The sequence below is a fragment of the Ochotona princeps genome, chromosome X, assembly GCF_030435755.1.
Source record: "Ochotona princeps isolate mOchPri1 chromosome X, mOchPri1.hap1, whole genome shotgun sequence".
Classification (NCBI taxonomy): domain Eukaryota; kingdom Metazoa; phylum Chordata; class Mammalia; order Lagomorpha; family Ochotonidae; genus Ochotona; species Ochotona princeps.
In genome coordinates, this window is record NC_080865.1 from 15,283,583 (window position 1) to 15,309,606 (window position 26,024).

General features: G+C 52.3%; 1 protein-coding gene across 7 annotated transcripts in view; it reads left to right on the forward strand.

Moving 5' to 3' along the window:
• Window positions 1-24,393, forward strand: part of BCOR (BCL6 corepressor) — a 40,916-nt gene extending 16,523 nt beyond the window's left edge. For 3 of the 7 annotated variants that reach the window (XM_058658304.1, XM_058658305.1, XM_058658306.1), the window contains exons 2-15: window positions 1,811-1,943; window positions 3,342-3,420; window positions 4,007-6,865; window positions 7,486-7,539; window positions 8,033-8,219; window positions 13,128-13,388; window positions 13,758-14,102; window positions 14,600-14,925; window positions 15,123-15,383; window positions 20,070-20,236; window positions 21,056-21,201; window positions 21,913-21,990; window positions 22,227-22,383; window positions 23,192-24,393. In XM_058658304.1, coding sequence (XP_058514287.1) covers window positions 1,858-1,943; window positions 3,342-3,420; window positions 4,007-6,865; window positions 7,486-7,539; window positions 8,033-8,219; window positions 13,128-13,388; window positions 13,758-14,102; window positions 14,600-14,925; window positions 15,123-15,383; window positions 20,070-20,236; window positions 21,056-21,201; window positions 21,913-21,990; window positions 22,227-22,383; window positions 23,192-23,483 — 5,298 coding nt within the window. In that variant the 5' untranslated portion in view covers window positions 1,811-1,857 and the 3' untranslated portion in view covers window positions 23,484-24,393. The remainder of the gene's footprint in view (window positions 1-1,810; window positions 1,944-3,341; window positions 3,421-4,006; window positions 6,866-7,485; window positions 7,540-8,032; window positions 8,220-13,127; window positions 13,389-13,757; window positions 14,103-14,599; window positions 14,926-15,122; window positions 15,384-20,069; window positions 20,237-21,055; window positions 21,202-21,912; window positions 21,991-22,226; window positions 22,384-23,191) is intronic. The other 4 variants (XM_058658309.1, XM_058658308.1, XM_058658310.1 and 1 more) reach the window with 4 other exon arrangements.
• Window positions 24,394-26,024: the final 1,631 nt, after the last annotated feature.

Here is a 26,024-nt window from a genome sequence, read left to right on the forward strand (position 1 = left end):
GGTCCTGGTCACAAGGTGACCACTGAAGGGGAAGCCAGTATTGAAGAACCACCAGGCCAGAATATGGAGGTCTCTTAGGCACATGCCTGGTTGAGCTTCATTTCTTTGCTTGCTGTTGGATGAAATCAGTGTGATATGGCCCCAGCATTGCAATCTGCCCGAGGCACAGCAAGGGTTGACTTTCCGCCTTGTTTGTGAGAGCAAGGTTTCCCTTGGGTTAGGAGCGGGGATAGGAGCTGGGGGTGGGGTGCCTTGTGGTCAGCCTAGCGCACCAGCGGGTGGCCTTCTCCCCTTGTCTTAAGGTGTTCAGGAGTCTCAGAGCGGATTTATGCCTCTTGCTCCGGCCCCCTTCCGGCTCTTCCAGCTTCGTTGTTGAGCTCTAACTGTGCTTGTGGGTTTTCATTAACAGCCGGTGTTCAGGGGGGCGGGGATGGTGCTGGTGGATCCAAGACCTAGCTGGAGGACAAAGAAGTGGCTATCCTGGCCCTTGGCTTCAGCCCTCCCCAACCTCCCACCCTTACTCACTCTCAGCGGGAGTCCCTGATCTGTCCCTGGGTCCTGGTGTCTCCAACCTGGGGACCCGCCAGTCTGCTCCCTGCGCTAAAGTGTAAAGCAAGCATTTGCATATTTTTCCCCTTGCTAACAAAGGAAATGTGTGGACTTCAGGAACATTTGGGCTTTCGGAAACTGTGTGGGTGGGTGTGTGAGGGAGGAGAAAGAAAAGTTCCCGTGGTGATCTGCACTCCCAATTATTTCGCACTTTGGGCTTGGGTCCCGTGGAAAAATGTCACCAGCAGCCGAATCCGGACAAGGGAGACTGCGGGGTTGTGTCTGGGAGCAGGGAATTGCCTAGGGCCATGGGTCCCAGGCTTTAAAGGCTCCCCTACTTATTAACCCAGCATTTAACAGCAGGATATGGGCTGAAGCGCAGTCAAAAGAAACGGCTCACTCTCCAAAGAGCAATTAAAATCGTGCACGAGGATAAATCACGCGCCGTGATAATCCTGTTAATAAAATGCAGCTTGTCCTGACCCTTCACTCATGTAGCAAACTAGAATGTGCTGTGGGGGGAGGGGGGAGGCAGGGAAGGTAAGTGGGGGAGGAGGTGGTCTGGGCTCCTCTGCCTCCCACAGTCTTGCTCTCCGGCCCTGGTGGCCTTGAGCCCATCAGCCTGGGGTGCAAAGACCTCAGTGCGTGCAGGCGTCATTACGTTACTCGGCCAACTTCCTCTGTACCTCCTAGGCAAAATCACCCAGGCAAAGGCCTCCAGTGGGGCTCCTCACCAGCCCACCGCATCCTCCCCCCTTTTTTTGCACCCTCAAGGTTAAATTCTGTGCCCCATTGGCCGCAGTGTTTGCCTCTCTGCCAGAGATCCACCATCCCACTCATGGCAGCGGTCCCTGGCCCCGGCGGCTGCCGCCTGGTCTCCCAGTTAAATAAGCTCTTCCTTCCCTTTTACAAGGGACAAGAACCAGTGATTTTTTTTTTTCTTGACCACCATGCACTTTCAAAGGCTGGGAACAGCAAGGCACAGCTGCGGCCGTGTGCTGTGACTTAGATAGGCCGCCTGTTTGGCTTTAAACTTCTCGCCCACCCCTCCCACCCCCTCCCCTCCCTCCTGCCAAGGGAGTTGCATTGCCTGTACACCTGTGAGTTAGCCAGCCCAGTGCACCTTGGCGAGGCTGTGTCTGGGATGAAATGCTGACAAAGAAAACCTTCTCTTAGTTCCCTGTTTGACTCTTCTTTATTCAACCTCCTTTTTTTTTTTTCTTTCCTTCTTCCCCCTACCCCGTCTTTTCTTTTTAAACAGACTAGACGCTTAACACTTAACGCAAACCTGTTCTCCAAGAAGACGACATGCTCTCAGCAACCCCCCTGTATGGGAACGTTCACAGCTGGATGAGTAGCGAGAGGGTCCGCATGTGCGGGACCAGTGAAGACAGGTAAATGTGCCTGCTGGGCCCAAGTCCCTGAAGAGGGAGCCAGTCTGTGCAGAAGCAAGCCCCCTGTGACACCCCCTCACCTTTCCCTAGCTGGAGGGGGTGCCCAAAGAGAGGGGTGGGGAAGAAACGGTTCTCTTCCCCCCACAGCCCCTCCCCCCACCAAACCACCCTGCTTCGCTGGCAGCCCCTGATTTACAGTTGTAACAGGCAACCTGGCTCAGCCAAGCATTGCCGCCCTTTAAAAGATTAGCCCCGAAAGCGGCCTTTCAGTGCACTTTTGTCCTTAATTTATTATTTCATATTTATGAAGGAGAATTAATCCCAGCCTATATGCTGCTTTAAGTCTAAATGTCAGGAGCATGGGCCCAGGTGGATAGGCATTCGATGTGCTTTTTAAAACAAATAGTTGGCTCAGTAATAAACGGGAGGAGCTAGCTACCCTCTTGTGCAAGCAAGCCCTGCGTGTCTGGTTCTCTTCCCTGCCCGACTGCTGAGGCCACAGGCACCTACCTGGGTTTCAAGGCGCCTGCCAGTCCGTCATGGGCTCTTGTGCTGCTGGGGGGGTGGGGTTGGTAGAGGCAGCCAAGCTGGAGATGATTGAAGCTACTCTTTGGGGGTAATGATGAAACTTCGCCTCCGCTGCTTGTCAGCGATTGGATCCTGGGGATTTGGAAGTTGGCACCAAGCACTGTCTTTATCGATGCTCTCTGATAACAAGTCCCAGGGCAGCCACAGCAGCCTGGCACAGATGCGTGCAGCTTCCTCTGCAGCCTGGCGCGGCCAGCATTTGTATCGTGTTATCGTGCGTGCATGCATGTGTGTCTGTGTGTATGTCCCCATCCGTATCCCCACCCCGGTCATTGTGTTCTAAATGATGTCATTATCACTATAGCAAAACGAGTTCTGTAGGAACTTGGCTAACTTTGTTTTGAGAAAAAGTTTTGAAGCCCTGTCCTCCCAGATAACCCCAAAGAGGTTGAGGTGGCCAGAGCCACATTCATGGCTCCTTCTAGTACCCTCCCCCCACCACACACACACACACACACACACACACACACACCTTGCTCTTTAACTGATAGATTTCCTTACAATGTGTCCTCAATGCTTAAGGACTGGCTAGGACGGCAGCAAGTGAAATGGACCGGGTTTGGTTTATAGAAGAAAATATTGGCATGGCATGTGTGAAGTTTGGGTCTGCTCACCCAGGGGACATATTTGTGATTCCTTTTTGGGGTCAAGTCAATTCACCATTGGGGGCAACTTGGACTATGCCACAGCGAGGGGCGCTGGGAAGTATGGGGGTGGGGGGGAAATGAATGGCCTTTTTTTCCCTGGGTTGAGGGGTGGATCTCTGAGAGACTGCTCCCTGACTTCTCCGGTGTCTTTCTTTTTTAATAGGAAAATTCCTGTGAATGATGGTGACACTTCAAAAGGCAGATTGGAACTGAGGGAAGAGAATCCCTTGAACCACAACGTGGTAAGCAATTCCTGGCTTCTGTTGATGTGATAACAGATCTGTAATCAATCGTGCGTTCATTTGCATGTCGTTAAAGGCCTGGCCCCCCTGCCGTGGGTGGGCAGGGGAGGGGGGATGGTTAGCATAGGGCCACGCAGGAAGGCTCTGCTACTGGACAATTCATCCTGTCCAGTTGTCTTCATGCTGGCCCCCCAAAAAACGCCAACCACAGCTTGACCCCTGGCCTGTGTATTGATTGAAAAATGAGCCAGCTCAAACCCTGCTTTCCTGTCTTCCCAAGGAACAGTGTTAATTTGCGTTCTGTGCTGCCTTTGTTGTGGGGGGGGGGAAGGGGAAGGCCCCAGCCCCAGCCCCAGCAGCGTCAGCCCCTGCAGGCCCCTATTTGAGTTAGCTGTCTCCTTGGAGCGAAACGTTTTTTGCTGAGAGTGAATTTTCCAGAGTTAATAGATGACCGAATTAGCGTATGGGCCTCGAATCTAAAGGTTGCATGCTTGCCAGGGCCGGATGAGGTGGTGGTGGCGGGGTTCGGGGGAGGGGCATCAGGCAAGAGTGTTCGGAATAAAACACATGGTGTTTTCCCACGCAGGTGGATGCAAGTCCCGCCCATCGCATCGATGGCCTGGCTGCACTGAGCATGGACCGTGCCGGCCTGCTCCGGGAAGGGCTCCGAATGCCCGGGAACATTGTTTATTCGAGCTTGTGTGGACTGGGCTCAGACAAGGGCCGGGAGGCTGCCACAAGCTCCTTAGGTGGCCTGGCTTTCTCTTCAGAAAGGAACCCAGAAATGCAATTCAAACCCAACACGCCCGAGACCGTGGAGGCTGCTGCAGCCGCCGCCGCTGCTGCTGCTGCTGCCGCTGCTGCTGCCGCTGCAGCCGGGAAGCCCCCCAATGGCTTTAGTGCTATATATAAAACGCCATCTGGGATCCAAAAAAGTGCTGTCGCCAGCGCAGAGACGCTAGGCTTGGATAGGCCTGCCAGCGACAAACAGAGCCCACTCAACATCAATGGTGCTAGTTACCTGCGGCTGCCCTGGGTCAATCCTTACATGGAGGGGGCCACGCCAGCCATCTACCCTTTCCTTGATTCGCCAAATAAGTATTCACTGAACATGTACAAGGCCTTGCTACCTCAGCAGTCCTACAGCCTGGCCCAGCCACTGTATTCTCCAGTCTGCACCAATGGGGAGCGCTTCCTCTACCTGCCCCCACCGCACTACGTCAGCCCCCACATCCCATCATCTCTAGCTTCACCCATGAGGCTGTCCACTCCTTCAGCCTCCCCGGCCATCCCACCGCTGGTCCACTGCGCAGACAAAAGCCTCTCCTGGAAGATGGGAGTCAGCCCAGGGAACCCGGTTGATTCCCACACCTACCCCCACATCCAGAACAGCAAGCAGCCCAGAGTCCCCTCCACCAAGGCCGTGAGCAGCGGCCTGCCAGGGGACACGGCCCTGCTGCTGCCGCCGTCGCCTCGGCCCTCGCCCCGCCTCCATTTGCCCACACAGCCGGCCGCAGACACCTATTCTGAATTCCACAAGCATTACAGCAGGATCTCCACCTCGCCATCAGTCACCCTGTCGAAGCCATACATAACAGTCAGCGGTGAGTTTCCCACGGCCAGGCTGTCCAACGGCAAGTATCCCAAGGCCCCGGAAGGGAGCGAGGGTGCCCAGTCGGTGCCCGGGCACCCCCGGAAGACTACGGTTCAAGACAGAAAAGATGGCGCTTCACCTCCCCTGCTGGAGAAGCAGCCCGTTACCAAAGATGTCACTGACAAGCCGCTGGACTTGTCTGCTAAAGTGGTGGACGTAGACGCCTCCAAAGCAGACCACATGAAAAAGATGGCACCCACGGTGCTGGTCCACAGCAGGGCTGGAAGTGGCTTAGTACTGGCCGGAAGTGAGATTCCGAAAGAAAGTTTGTCTCCTCCAGGAAGCGGCTGTGCTCTGTATAGATCAGAGATCATCAGCACGGCCCCCTCATCCTGGGTGGTGCCTGGGCCAAGTCCTAATGAGGAGGACAGCAGCAAAAGTGTTAGCCTGAAGAATAAGACCTTGGACTGGGCCTTACCGCAGCAGCGGAGTTCCTCCTGCCCCCGCATGGGGGGCACCGAGGCTGTGATTGCTACCGTTTCGGGGTCCATGTCAAGTGGGGGCCGCCCGGCCTCAGCATCACCAGCCCCCAATGCCAATACTGACAGCACCAAGACTAGTAGGAGCTCCGTGGACACCACGCCATCCGTCATTCAGCATGTTGGCCAACCCCCAACCACACCTGCCAAGCACAGTGGCAGCGCCAGCAGCAAGGGCACCAAAGCTAGTAATCCGGAACCACCAAGTTCAATATTCCTCTCTCCCAATGAGGCATTCAGGTCCCCTCCGATTCCCTATCCCAGGAGTTACCTCCCTTATCCAGCCCCTGAAGGGATTGCCATCAGTCCACTCTCCTTGCACGGCAAAGGACCTGTGTACCCTCACCCGGTTTTGCTGCCCAATGGCAGTCTTTTTCCTGGGCACCTTGCCCCAAAGCCTGGACTGCCCTACGGACTGCCCACTGGCCGGCCGGAGTTTGTGACTTACCAAGACGCCCTGGGGCTGGGCATGGTGCATCCCATGTTGATACCGCACACACCCATAGAGATCGCGAAAGAAGAAAAACCCGAGAGGCGATCACGCTCCCACGAGAGAGCCCGCTACGAGGAGCCCAGCGGCCGCAGTCGCTTTTCAGACATGTTGGAGGCCAGTGGCACCAAGCTTCACCCTGAGCTTCCTGGTGACAAAACCATGAAGGCCAACCCCAGCTGGAACCCAGGAAAGACCGTAGTCAAGAGCGACAAGCTCGTCTATGTGGACCTGCTGCGAGAAGAGTCCGAAGCAAAAGCTGAGCCCAACGCGGCCAAGGCCAGCTTTGCCGCAGACGGGGCAGGTCAGAGTGTGGAGGCCGCCAAGCCCCCGGCGGAGCCCGCTCTGCAGCCACTCCGGGACTTCATCACCCTGCGAGAGGACTTGGGGAGGATGGGCGATTTCCATGACACTTATGCCTTCAAGCAGGCGCCGGGCCAACCCGTGTTCAGCCTAAATAAGGACACCAGCCCAGCCAGCACCAACAAAGAAAACCTCGGGATGCCAGCGGCCACGCCCTTCCTGGAGCCCACCTTGGGGGGTGATGGCCCTACTACAGTGGCTTTTGGTAAAAGCCAAGAGGATCCCAAACCCTTTTGTGTGGGCAGCACCCCTCCAAGTATGGATGTCACCCCCAACTATACCAAAGATGGAGCAGAGGAAACAGAGCCGACCGACGGCAAAGTTCTGAAACCGAAGCCATCCAAGCTGGCCAAGAGGATCGCCAACTCGGCGGGTTACGTGGGTGACCGGTTCAAGTGCGTCACCACCGAACTGTACGCTGACTCCAGTCAGCTCAGCCGGGAGCAGCGAGCTCTGCAGGTGAGCCCCCTTGGGCTGGAAATTCAGGATTTGGTGGAGGGGTGGGGGGAGCGTGGCAGGGCAAAGCGCCAGGCAGATGTGAATGACGCTTAAGGTAAAATTGGAATGTTTGCAATGTGCCCAGGAAGGGGATGCGAGTGGTAGTGCACTTGGGTGGTCCGTGTGCTTTAGTCTGTAGTTTATGCCAAGAGCTCTGCTCAGATGCTGGGGGCGGAAGTTTTAATTATGTCGAAGGCTATCTAGAGACTGTGTGACGTTTGCCTATCAATTGCTTTGATTTCTCTGCCTGTAAGATAACAGATAATTGTGCAAGCGCTGCTTACAATGCCATACTTGATACTTGGAGCAGTGTAAAGGCCGCATGTTTGTGGGAATCATACAGTTTTGTCACAGAGGGACAGAGTGAGAAAAGTTAGGTTAAAGGGATAGAGTATGTGTTTAATTTGCCGGTGACGTATAATAGATGTTGCTAGGAATTTCCTTAAGATATTTTAGTTTTACTTACAAGATGAATGAAGCCAAATTGTTTTTGCAATGTTAAGAAAAAAAATTGGTTTTTGCTTATAAAAATGGATGAAGTTATCTAAATGATCCATTGAGTGCCCATTTTAATTACATAGATGGAAGGATTACAAGAGGACAGTATTTTATGTCTACCCGCTGCTTACTGTGAGGTCAGTTCTTCAAATTTTTATTACTAGAATCTTCCATAAACCTTTTGAGTTAAATTTCATTTCCAAATATTACAAAGGGAAGTTTGTGGGCCATGGTCGTCTTTATTCATTGTGCATTTTTGTTTCTTTTCTGTCGTGCTGTTGTTGTGTTTTTTCCTTTGCGTTGTGTTTTCTCTTGTGTTTTACTATCTCCGAGAGAGAATGTCTATGCAATCGTGTATGTGTGGCTATGCATACACACCGCATACCTAATCTATAGCCGTATGACTTAATGAGTAAAAGAATATGTGACTCGTCACATATAGATACTCTTAAATTATATCACTAAGCTTTAAATACCTGAGTTGTATCTCATAAATTGTGGTTGGTTTTGGGCAAACTTTTCTTTTGATATGCTTTCCTTTAAGGTAAGACAAATGAAATCGCTTTTATGGTAAGGTGTTGTTTTTCTTTTTTTTTTTTTTTTTCTCCTTCATCTCCACTCTCTTTCTAGCGTGCAATGATGCGCTTCTCAGAATTGGAGATGAAAGAACGAGAATGTGGCCACCCAGCTACCAAAGACACCGAGGTGTGCAAATTCGGCCCTGCCGACTGGGACAAGTTGAAAGGAAATCAGGACAAAAAGCCAAAGTCGGTCACCCTGGAGGAGGCCAGTGCTAACCAGAATGACAACGAGAGATGTAAGTGAACCCACACGGCTGGCTAGGGGGGTGGGCGGGCTGGGTACCATTAGGATGAGCACAGGACGAACGCAATTGCAGATCCTGGGCAAGAGACCGGGTGTACCCACCCCCAAAATGGCCTGTTGTGCTGGTGCTGTCTGCCCTGAGTGGTGGGCTTGGCCTTGGCTTTCCCTACCCATGGCATTAACCAGTTGTTTCTACATTTCAATGCTGTAGCAGCCTCCAGGCGGGGGTGGGGGCCACCTGCACCAGATTCCTTTCTGAGACTGTCTCCTGCCAAAGAGCCTCGTGCCTGGTCGCGGGTCCATCCAATAAAACAGCAGTTCCATTTCCTAACTGAGGTGTGTGACTTGTTCTATCCGCCACCTGCCACTGTGTGGCCAGTGATGGAGGGTCCTTGTGTTCTCTCCTCTGAAGGCGTATAGGTTTGGTTGAAGTGGGATGGGGGTGCCGTCAGGATGAATGTGGTTGTTTAGCGCATTAGTGGCAACAAAGCCCTACAGAAATAGTGTGGCTCTTTGTGCTAGGCAGAAAGTGAATGGGGTCCTGGAGATCATGAGTGGAGAGAAAGCCAGGGCTTGCCTTCCTCCTGCTTCAGCTGCAGGAGCTGGTCCCCCACTGGGATGGAGCTTGCGATGATTTCCGGGGATGAGACTTGGAGAGTCAGAGTGGAATGTCTTTGTCTTCATTTCTTGAATGCGCTTGCTGGATTGCTGCAAGTGTCAGGAAGCTGAATCCTCAGTGAAGGTGATTTCAGGCATCCGAGTGAGCACAGCAGGGAGAGCAGGTGCGATGGATTCCCCAGAAGGGGCAGTGGAAGGTGTCGGGCATTTCCTAGGGCTCCATGCAGTGGAAGGTCTGGCATTTCCAGTTCAGTTCATCTGTACCTGATGGAGTTTGGGAGATTGCTGGTCAGGGCACGAGTCCTTGTTCATTGCCTGACCATCTCTAGGGAATCCCCTGTGGTTTGCTACAGGCTTTCTGGGTATAACATTGTTGAACATTAGTTTTGCAGAAGGTAGTTTTGAGTTGCTGGCTCTGGGGAACCTTGCCCATTTGGCAGAGTCCCTTGCTCATTTGCACCTTGGAGGTGGCCGTGTGGCACTGGAAGGGCGAATTGTTCATGGGTGAGCCTGCGGAGAAAGCTTTCTTCCTGGCACATGCCTCATGACATTGGCTCTTGGGAAGGTATCTGGGATGACTTGGCAGAAGTGGGCACCAAGGAGTGAAGACTGAGGGAGACAGTGGGGGCGGGGAAGGGGTTGGCGGGAACTCGGGCAGCTTCAAGTCTTCTGGTCTTGTCTCTAGTTTCCAAAGAAGGAGGTGGTTTGTGGTGGATCGTGGAGCGTGCCCTAGACACGTTGCTATCCTTTGCAGTCACTGCCACATTCAGCTACCAAATTAACTTTGCCTTCACAGCCTTTATTGGGGGCCCTGTTTCCTAAGGGGGCTCTTCAGTATGAGTTTCACTGAGGCCAAGATCCAAGCTATCATCTGATGGGAGAGGGAGTAGGGAGGGCTCGCCAATCAGGTGCAGGAGGCAGCCCTCCCACTCCTGGAGGCACCATTGGCTTCTGAAATGGGGGAGGAGGGGAGGTTGGGCTTGCTTAAGGAAAGTGAATGAACACCAGTACCAGTCATGGCTTTCCTAGCCTCTTTACAATAATATGGGTGGCTGAGTCAAAGTTTTTACTGTCAACAATCATTGTCGAAACTGATCCAAATTCTCCTTTAGTGGAGCCATCAGCAGCATTAGGAAGGTGGAGAGGGGCAACATGGAGGAATTCTTGAACACGGTCACCATCTCCCTTGTTCACCACTTGGCTTGAGTAAACCTAGACCTTCGGGGAGGGATGTGTCTTTTTGGGGAACTTGGAGAAGGCCCGAGTCAGAGGCCCTGGTTGGGATCTTGTTCCTCTGGCAAGTTGCTTTCCAAGGGAGTACCTGCAGGCTTTGGGAACCACTTGGAGGTTGCAGCAGAGAGAGATCATGCGCATTTTCAATGTAGGCCGTGCAAGCCACAGAAGACCAGATTCTGCTGGAGGTGACACAGTTACTGCCCAGGGGCTTGACCTCTTGAATAACCTCGGACTCAGCACTACCTACCGGCTTGTTTTAGGGCTCATTGGGCATGACTGCCTCAATGGTGCGGTGGCCGTGTTGCCTGGGTGACATGTAAATGTCATGTGGTGGTGTACGTTTGAGGTGGTGCTGCAGAACAACTTGGTAGATTGTGTGATATGTGTCATCTGACCATGGTTTGGGGGAGCAAGCAAGTGTTAAGCCAGTAGCCACACAGCCATATTCATGCCCGTCTCCATGAAGTTAGCAGTGGCCCTGGAGTCTAAGGGCTAGAAGCCCTGTCTGTCGCCCTTGGGCCGCCTCGTTGGTCCCAAAGGGTAATCCAGGAGGTAGCGGTTTGAGGAGGGCCTGTGCCAGCTGTGAGGACTGGACATGGAATGCATCCCTGCAGTACGTGGCATTCAGTGGATTTTTTCAGGATTGTCTCCTGGCCTGTGAACCATCACTCTAGTCAGTGAAGATGTCTACCTGGGCAGTCAGAATCTGTGCCCCAAGAGGCTGCGAGATTGGGGGAAAGGGGAAGGCCCAGTTTGCAAGTTCTTCCTGCAAACGGAGGAGAAAGCAGCACTGGCTGCTGCCTGTGCCTTTGGGTTTACAGTGGGGGCGTCTCCGGATGTGGGGGAGCCACCATGACTGCTCTGCCAACATCAAGGCACAAGGGAGCTGAGGAACTAGCGGGCAGTGAAGTGCTTTTCCCATCTTGGCAGCCCGAGAGGAGGCAGGTGGCAAGACATCTCATCTGGGAAAGTGAACTGTTAGCCCAGGTCTTCCAGGTTGTTTTCTGTGGGCCAAAGTTGTGGGCATTTTTGGCAAAAAGGTGGGGTAAGTGAGTTCTCTACTCCCTGTGCTGCTAGGAAGTTGGCAGTAGGAGTGACCACTTGGAAGGAAAGACCTTCTCCCTGAGAATAGATGTGTTAGGATTCAGGAGGTGTTAAAAACACCCTGACTCTATGAGCCCTGGAGTTCAAGTGTCAGATGATGAAAGTGAATCTAAAACAGGGTGGAGAGAGATTGTGCATCTGCCGTGACATGAAGGGTTTAGGCTGCTAGGAACGGCGCCAGGGTGGAGTCCTCATTTCCACTCTTATCTCTGATCTCTGCTTTTCGAAGCCCACCCAGTTTCAGCCATCTTTCCTACCTCCAGAGTTGGGGGAAGGAAGGGCTTTAAGAACTTTTAAGCACTAGAGTTCAAATCCAAATTGGTCTCAGGACTTCAATGCCCAAAGTCTCGGGGCCTCCCCTTGGCTGCCCCTGGGGACATGGTGGCCATGCTGTCCTTGTCCCACCTGAAAACAGGGGCCAGATATGGGGGCAGCCCTGTGGCTTACTGAGCCTGATGGTAGGCCCCCGTTGTGACGTCTGGGGTCTGGCTAGTCATTCCCAACTCAGCACTGCCAGTCTCCATGGTGCATCACCAGGAGGAGGAGGAAGATTGCAGGACACTGGGTGGGGGTGGGGAGGTAGGTACAGCCCTGTCTGTCGTATTGTGGGAGGGACAACCCCGGAGAGGAAATGAATGAAGCCTTCCAGTGTTGAGAGCTCAGGCTAGCCCCGCCAGCATGCAGCTTGAACCCATGGTCATCTAGCACTGGAGTGTCCGCCCAGGTGGAGGCTTGCGACGAGATAAGGAGGCCTGGCGGACAAGTTCTCCTAGGTGAGGGGAAGTTTTCATCATTGTATCCAGGAGCCAGCGATTTCTGCTTCTCACCCCTGTGCTTACCAAGCTCTCAGACTCACACCTCGGGAGAGGAGCCAGAGCATTTTAGTGGGCCAGGGGCAAACACCTTGATGGTGGTCATTTCCATATTAGAGAAGAACAGTGGATGAGCTGTTAATCAAGCTATGGCACAAGTGGGAAGGGCTAAGCTGACACTAGCCCAGTCCCCTGGGGCTGGGACGGGCAGCTTCCAAAAAAGCCACACCTGCTAGTGAATAGGAGAGGGGGCGCCTTGTGTGTGGAAGTCGGCACGGAAGGAGCAGGAGTGCCGGATGGAATGGGGCGACTGGGCCCTTGCCAGTTCCTTCCATCTCTAGTGGACAGGAAATGGGAGGCACTTCCTGATGCCAGAGACCTGCTTTTCCCACTACATGTGTGCAGCTGTGAAATTGTTGAGTCCTTTGTGGTTGCTTCTGAACTTCAGCTAGGAGATATTGCCTTTGGCTTTGCCCAGCATCCTTGGCCCTTGCACAAAACGCTTTCTTTCACTTTTGGCTGGCAGGACTGTCAGGCCAGGCTGAGCTTTCCACGTCTCCCACGGTTCAGTCACCATCTCCCCTAGTGACCCTTGTGAATTTGGTGCCATCTCTTCTGGAGAATGGCATTTTGGGAAATGTGGGAGCTATTTTGTTAAATCCACTTTCCATTCATTTCAAAAAAATGGCCTCATAGCAAAATGTTCCTAGAGAGATGGTTTAGGGCAACCCTGACTTGTTTGGACCTTGGCTGCTGCAAAAGCCGAATACAGTGTGTGTGCAGACCTCATCTTTATTCCTTCGTGCCCCCACATCCTCAGGGGCACTTGAAAAGCTCATGGCAACACGCAGTCGCAACATAATGGTGTGAAAAGTTTACAGAATGCGTGTAAAGCTCTTTCCTGCCATGCATTTTCTATGAGCTTGTTGAGGAGCGCCCCCCAACACACACACGCAAAGGGCATGTGAGTGTGGCCTTGATACTGTACCCCCCAGTGTGTGAGCCCCCCGTAGCAGCAGATGACCTGGCCGTCCTGCTTACACCCCCCACACACACACACACAGCCCACCTTCTCAGGGGAACTGTCTCTGCCCCTCACTGTAGGTGGTCTTGTCTTTTCTCCTGTGCAGGCGACTTCAGTGCAGCAAACAAGCATGAGCCCTTTGAAGGCTCAGAGGACAAAGACCTTCCTGTGGAGAAGTACTTTGCCGAGAGGCCACCTGGCAGTGAGCCGCCTGCACACCAGGCGGCCACTGACCTGCCGCACAGCCCCACTGTCCGCTTGGACAGGAAACGCAAAGCCTCGGGTGACAGCAGCCACCCCGACACTGCCGCCGAGGAGCTGCCAGAGGACCCCGCGCTCAAGGCCAAGCGCAGACGGCTTTCCAAAGGTGAGGCCTCTGGCGGCTTGCTGGGGGCCCTGTGCATGTGGGGGCGCGCGCGCAATCCCGTAGACAGAACAGTCAGGGAGGGGGAACCTTACCATTCCCACACTGCCTCCCTGAGACACCCGTACTGCCCCCCCGCCCACGTGTGCACCCCTTCCCCCCACCCCAACCTTGGCGTGCTGCACCCCACTCCCCCGACCCTGCCCCCAAACAGGCACTCAGAAGCAAACGAGGTGACCAGCTCAGGCAGAGGCGGTCACCTCTCCCACTCTCCCCCATCCCTTCCCCTCCCCAAGTAGTGATATGTATAAGACAGTTTTGTTCCCCGCTCCAGGGAGCTTGGTGATTAATTTGTAGTTATTTCTCCATTAGATGACTGGCCTGAGAGGGAAATGACAAACAGTTCCTCTAACCACTTAGAAGACCCACATTGTAGTGAGCTGACCAACCTGAAGGTGTGTATTGAATTAACAGGGCTCCATCCTAAAAAACAGCGCCACTTGCTGCACCTCAGAGAGCGGTGGGAGCAGCAGGTGTCGGCCGCAGAGAGTAAGTGTGCCCGGCAAGGCAGAAAGGAAGTGGCCCAGGCACTTCCGTCTGAAGTCACCATCCAGGGAAATAACCTCAGCGAAGAGAAAGCCAGCAGGAAAAGGACCGAGGCCAAAGGCAACAGAAGTTGGTCCGAAGAGTCCCTTAAATCCAGCGACAACGAGCAAGGTACAGCAGTGCACCTGGCTGCCTGGCCGCCTGGCCCTGGGGGAAAGAGCCTTCCAGGTCTTTCTCTCCCTCCTCCCACACCCTCCACTCCAGTTCTCCACCCCAGCTGCAGGGCACCAGGCTGGTTTTGTCAGGCCTGGGGCCCCTCAGCTAGCCTGAGGCTGAGCCAGAAGGGAATTCTTGGGTGGCTACTGGGCTTGCAAACTTAGGAGGGGGTGGGTGGCGGCAAGAGAGTGGGAGGACTCATCTTGTAGCTCTCCAGTGAAGAAGCCCAGCCACTTGGCATTTTGTGGGTTAACCTCTTTGCTGGCTCAGTGTGGGATGATTAAAATATTAGTGTTTTGAAAAACATAATTGGTGTATCAAAAAAACTGGAGCCGTTCTGGTGATGGGGGTGGAGGTGGTGGGGGTGCATAGACCATGGGCTTTCCCCACTGCCCCGCCACCTGCTTACACACAGATCCCTGTAACGCCTGCTTCTCTCCCTCCCTCTCCAGGCTTGCCTGTGTTCTCCGGCTCTCCGCCCAGGCCGAGCCTGTCATCCACCCATGTGAGCGGGAAGAAGCAGAGTCAGCCAAACTGCGCGCCGGCCCCAAGGCTGCCTGCCAAACAACCGAGAATTAAAGAAAGCCCGAAGACAGATGCGCTGTGCACCGACGAAGAGGACGACTGCTCGGCGGCCTCTCTACTCCAAAAGTACCCGGAGCACAGCGAGAAGCCGGCGGGCAAGAGGCTGTGCAAAACGAAACACCTTATACCTCAGGAGCCCAGGCGCAGCTTGCCGCTGCCAGGGGACTACTATGTGGACAATGCCGACGGCAAGGTAACCCCTGGACCCCTTCCCCCGCCTGCATGCTAGTCATCACTCCTTGGTCCTCCCTCCCCCGCCCCGCCATCCCCTCCACACGAATGTGAACAGGAAGCAAAGTGCCTTTCTCTGGCGGTGATGGTGGTGGACAAGGTGTTGGCAAGGATGCCTTAACTGCCTTAACCGTGTGACGTGGCCTGCCTCCCTGACAGATGACCGTGCGCAGAGTCCGAAAGCGACCTGAGCCCAGCCCGGACTACGATGCGTCCCCGCCAGCCAAGCAGGAACCCAAGCCCTTCGACCGCCTGCAACAACTGCTGCCAGCCCCGCAGGCCCCACCGCAGCTGCCCCGCTCAAGTTCTCCTCAGGAGACCACCCAGTCGCGCCCGATGCCACCAGAAGCACGGAGACTTATCGTCAATAAGAATGCCGGCGAGACCCTCCTACAGCGGGCTGCCCGGCTGGGCTACGAGGTATGAGGAATAGGAGGGCAGAGCCCGCCCCCTCGGCATGAGGGCCTGATTGCTAGTGTTTGCGGGGCCTCCTGCCTCTTTGGTGGCTGGTTCAATCGCGCTGCTGTGAGAAGAAAGGCCTTTCTGATGTTTAGTTCGCATCCAGGCTGGATGGCTGCTTCAGCCTCCTCCAGTGACCGTCACTTATCTCTCATACGAAATCAGACATGCGCCAGGGCCGGGCTACCAGGGGAATTTTAATGAGCCGTTCTGGATTCTGATGAACCAAGGGGACAGGTTGTTTATTTGCTCCATTTGGGGTTGCATCTTACTGTCTGCTGCTGTTGGGGGAGGGTTGGTCTTGGAGGCAGCGGCTGTGTGAGGTCACAAGAGGTACAGATCTAAATGGTTTCTTTCTCTCCCAATTATTACTTAAAGATTTATTTACTTAAAAGGCAGAGAGGGAGACACACACACAGATCTTCCACACGTTGGTTCACTCCCTAGATGCCAGCCATGCCTAGGTCTGGGCTCGGCTGAGCCGGGTGGCAGGGACCCAAGCACTTGGGCTGACCTCTGCTGCTTTCCCAGGTGCATTAGCAGGGAGCTGGATCAGAAGCCAGACAACTAGGGTTCGAGCCAGCAATTCCACATGGGCTGCTGCTGTTGCAAGCTGTGGCTTCACCCACTGAACCACAGCACTGGTCTAAGATAGGATGAGGCAGCCCCAGAGGTCAGGAGGTGTGCCATCCCCTCCCCCAGCCCTCTCAAGTGTGGTTGGGGGAGCACTCAACGCTGGGCTCCAAGCCCCGCTCAGGCTGTCATCACCTCCGTGTGGCAGGAAGAAGCGTTAGCCCCTGTTTCAGATGAGGAGACTGAGTTCCAGAAGGCTTATAAGCGACTTGACCAGACAGCCCAGCACTCCCTGGGACTGGCTTGGTGCAGTCTGAAAGCTCGGTGAGATAGATTGCATCTGCTGCCTGGCACACCAGTCAGTTGAACTCCAGTGGTGCAATAGCCTGTGGAGCAAAGGTTTTTTTTATTTTCTTCCCGCTGGCACCAACCCTCTGGTAGCTGACTGTGGAAAAGAAAACACAGCTCAGCAAATGGTGTGTAGAGGAGCAGTGGGGTAGTGGGCTCTATGCTGGCTTCACTTCAGGGACCCCCTCGACCCTGCTACGGGGGCCTTGCACCTGGAATCTCTCCCACCAGTACCACGTAACCGCTGCGCTTCCTGCCTCCCCGCCAAGTCATGAGTGTGCAAGTAACACCTTGAAAGCGAGCCATGGGGCCGGCCTGGGTAACACTAACAGGGCACTTGATTGTGTGTGCCTTTCTGGGTCTGTACCAGTGTGTCTGTCTCAGAGAGAACTCTCCAGAATGATTTGGTAATTAATCCAAGTGACAGCTGCTTGGTTGCCCGCAAGTACCTGGGGGGAGGGTGGGGGAGGTGCAACATGCTAGCAGGCAGGGCCACTTGTGACTAATGGTGGGTGAGAAAATAGACGTGTGGTTCCAGCGGCACCAGAGACGAGCAAGGGCAGGAAGGCAGCGAGCTGCCCAGGTTCTGTGGCTCGGGACTCCTGCCTCGGCCTTTGATGTTGGCATCCTTGGCACGCTGTTGCTGCAGAGATGGTGCTCCAGCCTCTAAGCGAGCATTTCCATGTTGGAGGTTTTTGTACATACAGCCTGCGTGGGCGTAAGGCTGGGCTTCTGAAGTGCTTAATGCAGAATCTATAAGGCTACCAGGCTGGCCTGCGAAAGCCTAGGCTACCCCCTCTCCGCTTTCAGAATGTCACTTGCATGGCGTAAATTGCGCAGGGCATCTGCTTTGATACTGGAGGCTTCAAGTTGCTAGCTGAAAACTTTTGACTTTCTGAACTTTAACTTTCCGGGACTGGGGGAGCAGAGATTTTTACACGGCTGGCGTGGTGGGCCATGGTAGGTGTGCATAGCAGTGGAAGATTGTGTCAACTGCCTTGGGGGTGGCTTTTTGGAGTTTCTTCTTACTGTTGCTTAGCTGAAGTTGCCACGGCCTGTGACGGACTGGCCAGGCTTGGTTAGGGCTTCCTCCACTGCTGTTTCTCGGTGCTGAACGGCAGCACCTGTCTTCAGGTGCGTCTTACAGGGACCACCTGGGCTGCCAGGGAGAGTCAGACTTCTCCCTCCCTGGCAAGAGGCCTTCGATTTCTTAGGCTACAGTGCCAGCGTGCGACCACATGCTTGTGCTTTTAGTGGTGATGGTTAAATTTTCTATGAATTGAATAAGTTATGTTTTTAAAAAAGTTAATGAGGCATTTAATTAATTAGCAATGTCGGGTTTATGGCCTTTATGGTTACATTTTGCGGTTAATGGCATTCAGCTTATAGCCACTTACCAGAGAATTGTCCAACAAAAACAGTTTGATTTGTTGTTGTTGTTGTTGTTGTTGTTGTTGTTGTTGTCTGGGTAGGCTGCCCCACAAATGCTCCCATTGGTAGCTCAGACAACGGGTGTCTGCACCTGATTTTGTCACCATTCTCTGTATTGGTCATGGTGCTGGCTGTCCCCCCTCTTTGGCTGGGATCTCTGAGGGCATGCTTGACCTCCACAGAGAAAGTCTCCAGGGGCTTGGCCACGGCTGGCTGGCCTCAGGGAACTGGGTGGCAGGGGAGAAGCACTACGACCCTCAGTGGTGCCCACGCGGTTGAGTGAAGGCAGGCCACGGCAAGCTATCTGACCTGGTTGCCGGGTGATGCTTGCCTTTGCTCCCGTCCTCTGGGGGGAACGAGCTGACTTGCCCTTCCGCTCCGCTGTCCTTTCATTTCTTGGCTCCCTCACATCAGCCGGAGCAGCGCTGACGGTTTCCAGGTGAAGGCCATAATTGTCAGAACAAATAAACCCGGGGTTGGTAGGACACCGGGCAGGCCGCCGGGATCCGAGTAAATTGATCTGCGCACAGCAGTGGGTGGTGCTCGGAGCTGATCCCGGAGTCACGTGATGGGGGCCGCTCCCCGGCTGGGGCACACAACTCATTAGCTTGCCACCATGCACTCGAGTCTGGCTAGTGAGGGCCGGCGAAAAGAGCAGCAGCTTCATGCTGTATCCTGGATACCAGCGCTCAGGGCAGGTGGCCTGCGAGCTGCGAGGACAGCGGGCTGGGCGGCAGTTAGGACCCGAAGGCAGGAACCTGCTGCAGGCATGCCTTCTGTCTTCCTTGTCTTGTTTCTGGCCTGGAGTTGCTGCTCTGACCGGAAGCAGCGAGGCACTAGTGTGCAGCCCGCAGCTGCCGGGAGGAGTACATTCCTTCTTAGCACCACCTTGATCGGCTTGTCCTAGAAAGGGCAGATCAGGTTGTTAACACCCACCTCACATTCCTGAGTGATTCAAGAGTGGTGGCCCAGTGGCTGTAGGCTAATCCACTGGTAGGGCGAATTCCCAATCCCACATCCTTGGTCCGATTTTCAGACCTGGTTTCTCTGCTTCTTATCCAGCTTCCTGCTACTGCAGAATCCTGGAAAGCAGCATGGCTCAAATGCTTCTGCACCTGTTACCCATTGTGCAAGAGCCTGAGGAAGCTCAAATAAGCATTGAAAAGGAGTTGTCACAAAGGAAGTTAGCTGTGTGCCACAGGCACCCTTCAGCGTGTGCACCACGGGTTGGGTCGCCCACCCACTTCATGGCACCTGCAGCTCTCTGCTGGGCGGGGTGGGCAGGGTGGTGCTAGGACATGTTTTCTGATGGCAGATCCTGTTCCATGTGTTTGAGAACTTTCTTAATCAAGGTAATAAAGCCACGGAATAAATTACTGCTTTGCTAACTAGCAGTGGTTCACGCTAGTGTTTTCACAAGCCAAAGAAGGAAGGTTAGCCCCGGAGATTCCCATGCAAACTGTCAGTGCGGGGCGCATCTGAGCAGTGTGTCAGTTGCACTGTGTGCTGTATTACAGCACTGCCATTCACTCAACTCAGTAGGAACAGAGCCCATGGATTTGGCCCCAAGGAAGGTGGCGAAGTGAGGCTTGGGGGAAAAAAAGGGTAGCCTTATTTAAAGCTTGTCATTTTTTGATGATTTATGTGGTTTACAGGGAGCCTCATCTTGAACTTGACTTCCCATTTGAACAGAAACAATGCAGCCCAGGCTCTCCTTCTAGTCTTTCTCTCTCTTTTTTTTTTTTCATTCGCACTTTGTTTTGGAAGGCAGACCAGACACAGGGATCTTCTCTGCTGCTTTACCCCCCCCCCCCCCCCATAGCAACAATTACCAGGGCTGAGCCAGGCTGAAGCCAGAGCCTGCCAACTTCCATCCAGGACTCCCCTCACCTGCTACCTACCAGAGTGGGTATCAATGGGAGCTTGCGTCAGCAGCAGGGAGCAGAAACTCAAACGAGGGCCTGGCTGACCTTCTGCACACTCGTTGAATCTGTTGTACACGAGTAGTCTTCACTGTTGTCAACTTGGGCTGTCACCCACCACTGCCCGCTGCATGAGCTGATCAAGTCCATTGTGCGTTGGCATCTTAGGATCCAGCTGCCTAGCTGTCTTTGGTTCTGGAAGGGCTGGGGGGCAAGCAGAGGCCCCAAGATGTGGTCCCTATCACTCATGTGATTGCCTTCCCCAAGACTACGACCCAGCCCGCATGAGTCCCCACTTCCGGACATGTGTGTTTTTGGAAGCAATGAGCATGGTGGGATTGACCTGACAGTGTTCCCTGTCCCCTCTGCACAGGAAGTCGTCTTGTACTGCTTGGAAAACAAGATCTGTGATGTCAATCATCGAGACAACGCAGGCTACTGTGCCCTGCACGAGGCCTGTGCCAGGGGGTGGCTCAACATCGTGCGGCACCTCCTGGAATATGGCGCTGATGTCAACTGCAGTGCTCAGGACGGAACCAGGTCAGTGGCGTGTCTTGCCAGCCTCCTTCCTGGCCCTGTTCTGGGACCCAAGCAGTGGCTTCTCTGGGTACATGGGGAACCCCCTTAGGAACGGCAGCAACAGGTGACCTGCAAGCACCCTGGTGTCTCTGGAAATGCCAAAACCTGCGCTGAGATCCCCACCCTGGAAATCCCTGGGAGTTGAGAGAGAGTCCCTAGGGTGCATCTGCCCTTCTTGCCACTCCTGCTTCGCTAGCCCTCACCCTGTCCTCGGCCCCAGGTTATTGGTCTGAGACCCAGGTCTGAGCCATCACTAGTGTCTTGCTTGTGGGTGGCGCTGCCGTGAGGCAAGGTGCTCTGCTTGTTCCCCCAGTGGCCCTCGGCTCCAGGGCCTAGAGTGCTGCTGACTGGCAGGTGTGACATCCTGCAGGGTCAGGTCAGTAGAAGTCTGTACTGCCTTCTGTATGAATGAGACTCCGCCCCTACTCCCCAGGAGCCTGTTGCTGGTTTGAAGCATGTTTTTTTGGGGTGGGGGGGATGGGGTGGAGTTTTAGTTCTTCCTTAGCCTTGAATTCAGATAGATGTGCTTTGGGAGAAGGAAGCTTGAAGCAGTGCCTTCACTCACAAGGTTGAAGGTTAGGTGATGTGTGCCTTGACCTTGGAGACCTTGGTCTCCCTGTCTGCGCAGTGGCGATGATAACAAAATATACATTCTGGGTAAAGTGCCATGCCCAGGAGACGCTCCCCATGGTCCACACATGTTCAGTGCTGTCTGTGGGCATCCACTGAAGACAGGTGGCACATCCGGGAGCTCAGTGCCACCGTGTGCCTCTTCCCTAGGCCTCTGCACGACGCCGTGGAGAACGATCACTTGGAAATTGTCCGCCTGCTGCTTTCCTATGGTGCTGACCCTACCCTTGCCACGTACTCAGGGAGAACCATCATGAAAATGACCCACAGCGAACTGATGGAAAAATTCTTAACAGGTACTACCAAACGGATCCAAGAAATGGTGTCTCTCTCATTGGCCCCTGTTGCTTGGCACTTAACAAAGCTCAGGCATCATGCATGGGAGGGGGATAGGGACCCAGTCACTAGGCTCTTTGGCCTTTTATGTCTGGCAACCTTATTCTTGCAAAACTAAATGCTTTCCCCTGAGCGCCTTCCAAGAGTGTTTTTGTATTTTCTGGGACTTGCAGGTTTACGTTTGGCGTCAGCCTGAAATGACTCAAACACCCCATACACAAAAGACTACTGCTAGCACGTGTGGGGTTTGTCGTAGGAAAAATATGTTCCTGAGCTTCAGGCAGATCCCTAAAGCAGAAACTCCAGATTGTCTTGCATGTCAAGGACCTGCAGTTAAGCGCCTAGCTACTAAAGTTACCCCTGGCCCAGCCTTGTTTACCTGCAGAGATGCATGAATAAACTGCTCCTCTGTGTCTGCTTAGAAGAGCTAAGAGTTTTAGCTGGTGGCTCCTGTTGGGGTAGAGTCAGCACATCGGTGAGATACTGTGAGAACAGGGTTGTAGGGAAGTAACATCCTTGATGTATACAGAGAGGCAACAGGAACGGACTGGCAGCTGGAAAAGAGTTTACGGGGGGAGCAGACATCTTCCCCCACCCCAAATTTGATCAGCTGCTTGTTCTCATGGGGCAGAGTATTTTCTTGACTAGGCATTTCCTATCTCTTTCTCCAGATTACTTAAATGACCTACAAGGTCGCAGTGACGATGACTCCAATGGCTCCTGGGAGTTCTATGGCAGCTCTGTATGTGGTAAGTGTTATAGCAGCCTTATTTTTATTTATATATTTGGAGTGGGAAGTGAGCACGGTAAAACTGCTTGTGGGCTTGGTGGGGGGAGGGAGACAGGGCAGAGGGCTGCTGTTAGAAGCCAGGTTCAGTTAAGAAAGAAGTTTGTTGACTTAGAGCTCCTCCCTTTTGGGGCGGGCAGCAGCTGACATCTTGCTCCAGTTTACTGATGCCTTTTTCCCTGCTTGGTCCTACATTAGAACCCGATGATGAGAGTGGCTATGATGTGTTAGCAAACCCCCCAGGACCAGAAGACCAGGATGAGGATGATGATGCCTACAGCGATGTGTTTGAATTTGAATTTTCAGACAGCCCCCTCTTACCGTGTTACAATGTTCAAGTGTCCGTCGCTCAGGGGTGAGCATGGCTGTCCCTATGTGTGTAACACAAACCAGGCTTGCGGGGAAGAGAGGGAGGGCAGAGACAACAGCTGGTGGTGAACCTCACATGACACAGTAATCCTTTATTCCAAGGGGTGGCCTGTTGCACATGATGTAAACTTTCCTCATTAGAATAGTAACGTTTAAGTCCACAGGCAAATTAGTCAATGGGGTTTCACAGAAGAGTCAACAACTTGGGTACCTTCATCACCAAAATGCTCTGAGATATATTAAGATAATCATTATACATGGCACTTGGGATCTTCCAGTGTCATCACATCTGGCTAGATCTTGTCTTACTCACATGGCTAGGCCATTGTAGCCCAGTGATCAATCCTTGGCTCTACCCTATGTTCACGAAGGAGCCTAATGAGTAAGATCCCCTTTAGGCTCTGAAGCTATAAACATGTATGCTGTTACAAACAGTGAGAGAAATCATAAAGTATGGCAGAATATATGCAACCAATGAGATGCCGTCACTCCCAACAGAGTTGAGGGGTGTAAGGGAAGGAGAGATCAAAGAGGGTGCAACCCAGATTCTTCCCCTAGTGCCTGTGATGGCTTAAATTATGGCCAGAGCCTCAGGACTTCCCCTGTCCTTTTCCGTCAGTAGTGAGGGTAGTGAGGTTCTTTCAGAATGTGGAGGATCAAAGAGGGGGGTGGTGGAATCCCTGGGCTCTGTCTTACGGCTAGGGGTTGGGCTAGTGAGGGTGGATAACTGGGCTGGCTAGGAATGTTTTGCATTTTTACCGGGAACTCTAACCACTTGCCTTTGCATATCATAGGCCACGAAATTGGCTACTGCTGTCAGATGTACTGAAGAAATTGAAGATGTCCTCACGCATCTTCCGCTGCAACTTTCCCAATGTGGAGATTGTCACCATTGCCGAGGCAGAGCTCTACCGGCAGGTCTCCACAAGCCTTTTATTCTCTTGTCCCAAAGACCTGGAAGCCTTCAACCCGGAGAGCAAAGAACTGCTTGATCTGGTGGAATTCACCAGTGACCTGCAGACTCTGTTGGGCTCCACCATAGAGTGGCTGCACCCCAGTGAAGGCATGTCGGAAGCCAGCTGGTGAGCTTGGCTGCTCCTCGGCGGATGGCGGACAGTGTGTTCTGTGGGAATCCTTGTGCATATGTGTCATAGTACAGCTATTTCTGTAAAGAAAGGACACTATTACATAGGAAAATATCTCTTCTTTATATAAGAGAAAGTGCTCCAGTCAGAAGAACTTCGAAATCTGTTGTTTTCTTTTGAAACTTTTAAGTCAGTTTTTATAAAGTTGTTATATAATGTTTCTTTTACTTTTGGATGCACACATGCTTTGGAATTGGGATAGATTTGTTTTTACTTGGAACATTTGTTTCTTTTTTTTTTTTCTTTACTTTTTTTTTTTTAAAGGAGAAGCAGACATGAGGAAAAGGAGCTTCACATTTTGACTTAATTTCATTAAAAGTTCTGATGCCAGAGGTTCTAAGTATGTAATGTGTGGTCTGAATTGTGTGGTTGGTTTTGGGGAGCGAATTTGGTGAAGGCACTTGGTGGTGTTGTATCTTTATGTTTTGTTTACAGAGTACCTGCTTGGGCCAGGTAAATGCTATTGGATGTAATCCAATAGTGTGTAATATAAATTCAAACCATATCCACACACAACAACTAATTGTATGAAACTTTTATATCCTAATTTAAAAGCTGTGAAATTAGTTTTCACGCATCAAACCGGATTGTTTATATGTTTAAACATTTTATGCTCTTATTTAAAGAAGACTTTGAGCTATTTTTTTCTGTACCCTGTAAAATATTGAAAACTAACATAATATGTTGAGGTTGCTTGAAAAATGTACATAAAACTAAAATTTTCTGAATTGTGTGTTTATGTTTGAAATCTGTGTTTTAACTTTGTAAGTAAATTCTCTGCCTTTGTATTTATATTTTACAAAAATTTTCTTAAAAGGCAATAAACCTGTTGAGGAAAGGAGAAAACCGAAGTACTTTTGTGTCCTATGTATTTCTAATGTGTTATTGTCGTCACCGGTTTTTTTAAAATGCTGTTGATGGGACAAAGTTCAGGCCATTTATAATCCATATAAATTGGAAGATTCCAGAATACAATTTAAAGTCCTATTCTAAATGCCCAGTTTCTGGACTTAATGCTTTCCTGTCTCTTCTCTGTATCCTTTGATTCCCCTCAGGCTTAGGCATCACCTTTGACCTTGGCCTGCTGTAATTCCTGCATCATAGCCAAAGCCTTATGTTGATACCAACCAAGCCTTTGTGTGTGTGTGTGTGTTTAATTGGGAAGTCAGATATGCAGAGAGGAAGATTTTCCATCTGTTGGTTCACTCTCCAAGTGGCTGCAACAGCCAGAGCTATGCTGATCTGAAGCTAGGCGCCCAGAGCCTCCTCCAGGTCTCACACGCAAGTGCAGGGTCCCAAGGCTTTGGGCCATCCTCAGCTGCTTTCCCAGGCCACAAGCAGGGAGCTGGATAGGAAGTGGGGCTGCCGGGATTAGAACTGGTGCCCACATGGGATCCTGGCGCGGTCAAGGAGAGGACTTCGGTCGCTAGGCTACTGTGCCATGCCAAGCCCTATTGTGTTACTGTTTTTCCTCCAGATAGTTTTCCTCTGTTAGCTTTAAATTCCAAGTGCATGCTTGGTTGGCCTAGTCAAAGTATGTACCTTCCATTGTTCAACTGCCGTTTTTTCCTGAAGTATCTGCATTGGTCAGCTGATGCATAATTTCGGCACCACATCCATTTATGTCTGTAGAGACTAAAATGTTGAGAACTACCCAGACTCCCTTGCAGCTATGTTTCTGTTTCTGAATGTCCTTTCTTGGAAAGCAGTGTAGAGTAAATGTAAATACCTTCCTACTGTAGTGGTTGCTGATAAGAAAACTTGAGGAAATGGGCCCAGCCAGTGCCTCAGAGCAGTATTGTAATCAAGTATCTGGAAGCTTTGTGGGTGATGAGTTGCAGTAGTGGTTATGCCATTGGTGGCTTTCGAAGTCCTCCTTGGATAGTAGCTTCAGCAGGTTGTTCTGGAACCTCGTAGTAGTTGTGGAACTGTCCCTGACTCTTGCTCCAACTCTTACAAAAATCTTGTAACCCGTGCCCCTGGGTCACAACCATGTGTGCTCCATACTATGAGATTGCTCATTTTGTACTGAACACTGAGAACCCCAAGGCAGAGCTGACAGGAGGGAGGCCAGGTCAAGGAGGGTACGGGTATGCTTTGCTTCAGTAAATGGAGGGGAAGTGGAAGACACGGGCAAGGCATGGTTGGCAATAAGAAAATCTAGTAGGTCAGCTGGTCCTGACAGGAAAGCGAGTCCTTTATTGGAGAAAAATGGGCAACGAATAAAGTCCACAATGTATCCTGCACACAAAAAGCAACTGACAAGTTTTTGAATCCATTCATTTTTCTGATTGCTTAATAAAAAACCTCGTTTGTAAAAAATAACGCTAAACATTTCATAGATAACTTTATTCCACTACTAGTTCTGCCTTGCCCTGGCCGGGGGGTAATCACTCTTGATAAAAAAAAAAAAAAGTTTGCTTTGTAGGAGAGCAGTAAAGCAAACCTACAGAAAGATGTAAGTAAAAGAGGACTGGGGAGC